This window comes from Netta rufina, assembly GCF_964035555.1.
Source record: "Netta rufina genome assembly, chromosome: 11".
Lineage (NCBI taxonomy): Eukaryota > Metazoa > Chordata > Aves > Anseriformes > Anatidae > Netta > Netta rufina.
The window spans coordinates 11,757,328-11,762,637 of record NC_140134.1 but is presented as its reverse complement, the minus strand read 5'-3'; the positions used below and the strand labels follow the sequence as shown (position 1 = coordinate 11,762,637).

The window sequence follows — 5,310 nt, the reverse complement described above, 5'->3', positions numbered from 1 at the left end:
GCATCCAGCCCGGGGGAGTCTGGGTCTGTGCCTGGCCTTCCTAGGTACATTTCAAGTTCTACACAGTCTACATCAGTGCTTGGGAAAGAAAAACTGAACAGGTTTGATCACTGTCTTTTGGAGTCACGGGTGCTCCCCATGAGAAATCTCACCAGAAAGCTCAGTTTCTGGTATGGGAACTGGCCACCACATTCCTGGGTGAGCATATGGCTCAACTTGCTTGGGATCTGAGCTACTCAGATTGCAGCCTGCTGGCTCGTTGCAAAGCCTGCCCTTTTCCCAGAGAGGACAATCAGGGAAAGAGAATCTGCAAAGGTACTTCTGAGCAAGTCCCCATCCCATTAAGGGCTCATGCACATTTTAGAGGCAGATGGACAGGGAGATGGGTGTTGGGAGACACCAAGAAGGGTTTGTGCTCTGCCCTCTTAGGCCTGCCTTCAGGGAAGGAATAGGAAAAGCTTTCTTCTACATGCCGCTGGAGATAATTCTGGAGGGCTGAGGAGGAGATTGTGTGTTGCTCATGAACTGAGGGTTGATGTACACTTCAGTCATCTCTTGGCAGTCCTCAGTTCTGACCTCATGGAGGTCAAAGAAAGTTTTCAGTAGGTCTGGGTTGAAGTAGTGCAGTACAACAATAGCGATCCCAGCCACAAAACAGAGCAAGCCTGAAAGACAATGTGCTCTGTGAGAGCAATCCTGTAAACACCAACACATTTCCCTCCCCATATCCTACCCTGATGGCCCCCTACTGAGGGACAATACCTTCTCCTATGTAAGACGGCATACTACTGTATAAGGTCACTTCAGCTTCTGTGCTGAGCATCATAAAAAACAAGTATGGGTCTTAAATTCCAGGCTTATAGTCCCCAATTCCTTGCACTGCTGCAATTTAGGGACTAAAAACCCCTCCACCACCCTCAAGACAGGGACTATGCTCCCAGTTTTGCCAGCCCTCTCCTAACCTCTGCTGGGAGCTGTTGTGCCAAGGCACAGGGCAAGCCTCCACTGGGCTGCACTCCCCAAGATCTCTTGCCTCCATTTATGAGGAAAAAAACACAGAACTCTTGCAAACCCAGACTCTGTGGTGAGTCTGGATGTAGCTTGTACTTACCAATCACTAGTGTGAGCCAGAAAGATCCCCCATAGTCTATGAGCAGGGATTCAGTCCCAAATTGGATCGGGCATATCAGGGAGTTCCTCACAGTGGAGAAGGAAAGCAATGAAAAGATCATGAAAGCCCCTGTAGTCAGGACCATGTAGCCTCCATAGACTAGGACGGGCATGGAGAAGAGCATGTTGGAGATGAGCCACGTGCAGAAGGCCACCCTGGAAACGAGAGAAGACCAGTGGATAAGATGTGCAAGTGCCATAGCCTAGGTGGATCTATGTGAGGATCTCCATGTGGGAGCAGAGATTCGTGGTCATCATGCCCCATCCCTGGAGGTGTTCAAGACCAGGCTGGATGGGGCCCTGGGTAACCTGATCTAGTGGGTGATGTCCCTGCCCAGGGCAGAGGGGGTGGAATTGGATTGTCTCCCCTGCAGAGAAGAGCTCACCAGAGAGTGGCTGACGCGTAGTGGCCGGAGATGCGGTACTGCCTGTGCATGTTGCAGGGGCTTTCTGTGGTGAACTTCTCTGCCACGTAGAGGATGGGGCTGGGCAGCCCCTTCTCCAGGCCTTCACTGTAGCTGTGATCGTAGTCTGCATCGAAGCTCCAGGCAAAGTGCTCGTTGTAGTCAATGGTCTCATTGACCTGATTCACCGGGTTTCCTGCCAGAGGAGGAAGACTAAGGTCTTGCTGTGGCCCAGCAGGCTGGGCATTGCCAGCCAGGAGCACAGGCAACCCAGCGATGGCATCGGCTCAGAAGCCTCCAGTAAAAGCAAGGCCATCCACAAAACACTTGGAGACCTCCCATGGCCATGGCCCCCAGAACTACAGGCAGGGACATCAGACTCACCCACCAGCGTGACGTTCACCCCTGCCAGGCCAACGTGCAGCCCGATGTCCGCCTTCACCATGACAGTGCTGAAGGACTTGTAGGAGGTGTTTGCTGTCACCCATCCACTCTCCCAGTCCCCCGTGAACTGGACAGCTGCCAGAAAAAATTGAAGGGTGGTTAAAGAAGGGTTGGTCCCGGACCTTGCTGTACTCAAGGTGGGCCTGAGATGAGCTCAAGCTGCCGCCTTTCTTCTGTGGCACTGCAAGGGAGTGTATGAAGGGCAGGAGAAATGAGTCAGCCATAAGGACGTGCCTCAACCAGCCCCCACGCCCTGGCAGAGCTCTTGTCCTCCTCTTGCTGAGCATCCACTCCCTCAGTCCTGGAGGGGGGGAGCTCAGATTCCCAGGAACGCACCCCAGGACCTGATTCCTCCTTGGACGTTCTCTTCAGAACTTCCCTGCAAGCTCCCCACCATGACAAGCACCACAGCCCCCAAGGACAGGGCTCAGAAATGAGCCCATTCCTCAGCCTCAGGAACAGGGGTGAGTTTCATTGCCATTATAAAGCTCCTTATGAATCAGCACATAGCACTAAGGGTAAATAGCAAAAATTCACTGGAATTTTTGTCAAATAGAGGTGGTTGAGAGGGGTGGCAAGCACCATTGCAGCTTTTGCTGGTCATTTCAGTTGGGGGAAAAAGAAAAATTTGAACCATTTTTGGTATACTTTTTTTTTTTTTTTTAAAAAAAAAAAAAGCTTGTTTTTCTGAAACACTTTCACTTTGTCGTGGATTTAATTTTCCAGCAATAATACAAGCTGAATGTAAAGACAATTATTGAATCTCAGGCCACACAAAACCTTTCAAACCTGCCTAAAAATAAGTTCAGCTGCTGAATCAACTTGTGAGAGCACTGATCCGGTTGCAGCTTTGTCGGAACATTTTCCAGCTGCAGGGTTGAGTGTGCCCAACTGAAGACAGAAATCCTGACGCTGGCTTTACAACAATTAATTCCTCTTGTGTGCCCAAGCAGCACCTGGCTGCATCCTTGTACTGAGAACAGCACTGGATGGCTCTCCAGAGCTGAGTGAGTGCTGAACTGGTTCAGGCTGTGGAGCAAGCCACGATCTCCTCCCCTCCTCCAGCTGCAGCCTGGCGCTGTGTTCCCTGGCAGCTCTGGTGGCATCTCCCAGCACTTAGACACCCCCAGGTGGAGGGCGACTGCCACATGCCGGGCTGGGCCCCATAACCCATGTGTCAGGTAGCAGAATCAAGCAGCTGGTCACAGCCTGGCTATCCACTTCTATCCACTTTTATCCTCAAGTCGTTCGTCATTTCAGTTGTGCTTCATCATCCCACTCCAAGCAGTCTTATAATCAGCCATGTACTTTAAAGCTGGGGTTTCTTTGATTTAGGGTCAGGACTGATGCTCCACCCATCATCTTCCCTCCCCTCACTGCTGCTTATACACTCTGTAGCCCTGTCCAAATTTGAAATGCCCACAGCCTGGACTTTGCAGGTTCCAGCTGTCAGTCCCATTTATTACAGAAGATTTCCTGTTTTCTGCTCAATCAAATCCTCTCCTTTGTGTACTCCTGCCTTGCTCCTTGGAAAGTCTTTACCCCCTGCTTTCATTCTGTCTATATTTTAGTTTGTCCTGCTCTCTACATCACCTTCACCCTCCAGTTTTGCCTGGCCACAGTCTGAGCTACTTATCCGTGCTCCCGTGGCACCAAGTGGCTCAGGAAGGCTCGTGCAGCTGGAGGAACATGGGGCTCTTTGACCTCCTCGGTGCAATTAGAGCAAAGTGCCCTCTCAATTCAGAAGTGAGCTCAGGCACCTCCCAGAGCTCTCAGCCCCTGCGTGAGTGGTGGGGGAGCCCAGCTGAGAAGCTGCACGGCTGCTTTGCATAGTAAGGGAAGGGCAACCAGCCTCTGCCAAGCCGCGGCTGTTATCACCGGCTCATACTCCCCAGACACAGACCCTGCCCCAGGGTCAAATCCTGCCCCGTGCCCGCCCTCGAAGGGGTGCGCAGCACTTACCAACAATCACCACTCCCACCACCAGGCTGAGGAGAACTCGGAACACCCAGTACAGCCTCTGCATGGAGAAAGGTGGGATGTCAGGCACGGAGGAACAGCCCCCGGCTGTCCTCCCGCCTCGCCCCAGCATCCAAAACGTGGGCAGTGGACGCTTTATCCCCAGGAGGAAGGGTCACGCACCGCCCGTCCACGGATGCCTGGGATGATGAGCAGGAAGGTGGCAGCGAACGTCAGGAAGACAATAATCACTATGATGGTGCTGACATCGAACACAAAGTGCTTCCTCTGCTGCGGGTAGAAGGGGTAGACGCCGTCGAAGAGAGTCATTCTGCACCTCTAGCAGCCCAGGGGAGAGAGGCAGTCACGGCAGAGGCTCAGACTGCCTCGTTCACTTCTTGAGCCTGTGGTCACCAGCTCCAACTCAGCTCTGGAATAACCAGCTGCGGGAGGTCCACCTCAGAACTCAAGGAAATGACACTGCAAGGAAATAGACACGATGAAATACTCCCCAGAAGAGAAACATGCCACCCAAAGCCCTAGGGGAGGAGAGGAAGTGCCTGGGTAAGGGCTTAGCCAGCCTGAGGGGTTTGTGGCTGCGTGGAGAACCAAGAACCGCAAGGTGCTGTCCTGCTGCAGCTTGAGGAAGTGCCCAGACCCAGAAACCTGCCAAGCAGCTCCTCCCCGGACAGAGCCAGGTTTTTCCCTCCAGCAGATGTGGCCAGGGCTTTCCACTTTGTGGTGTGCCCTTCGAGGAAGTCTGCAAGCCAGCAACCACCGCTCCTCCAAGCTGGCACATGCAGATTTCCTCCAAAATAACAATGAACCTCTGAGAACACTGACTTCACAAAAGCAAAATTATCCCAGCCAGGGGCACCATCACCAGTCAAAGCCCACTACCTCCATTGCCACCCCCTCTCTTCAGAGAGGTTTTTCCCCAGGAACTGTAAAGTCTTAGGAGTAGCAAAGTACAATCTCTTTCTATGCTCAGTCCAGAGCAGCCCCAAAGGAACAGAAGAAACCTGTGGACCTCAGATGTTGGTCCAAGAATGGAGCACTGGCACATACAAGCATCAGGGGTGAATCTTTATGGGAGACTAAGCTATACAAAATCAAATGGCAAAGTGTGCAGTTCCAAAAGATTGCTTTGAACTCCCACCAACACTTTAGTTCTGGCATTTACAGAAATTCACCTATTTCTGGGCTAGATATTTTCTACCAAAACTGATTACATGCTTAGTCCTTTCATTTTGCTTATTTAATAGCATCTCTGCATGTAACTACCCTGGGAAGTCTTCAAAAGTCAAGAAATGCCAGAGCTAACATGACTCAC

General features: G+C 51.8%; 1 protein-coding gene across 1 annotated transcript; it reads right to left on the bottom strand.

Annotated features, from left to right (window-relative positions):
- Nucleotides 1-465: 465 nt before the first annotated feature.
- DUOXA2 (dual oxidase maturation factor 2) lies at nt 466-4,307 on the bottom strand (the record flags this gene model as incomplete). The annotated part of the gene is made up of 6 exons (XM_084293530.1): nt 466-665; nt 1,112-1,326; nt 1,557-1,770; nt 1,959-2,093; nt 3,981-4,038; nt 4,161-4,307. 6 exons carry the CDS (start codon nt 4,305-4,307, stop codon nt 466-468), a joined length of 969 nt encoding a protein of 322 aa, XP_084149656.1.
- Between the last annotated feature and the right edge of the window lie 1,003 nt (nt 4,308-5,310).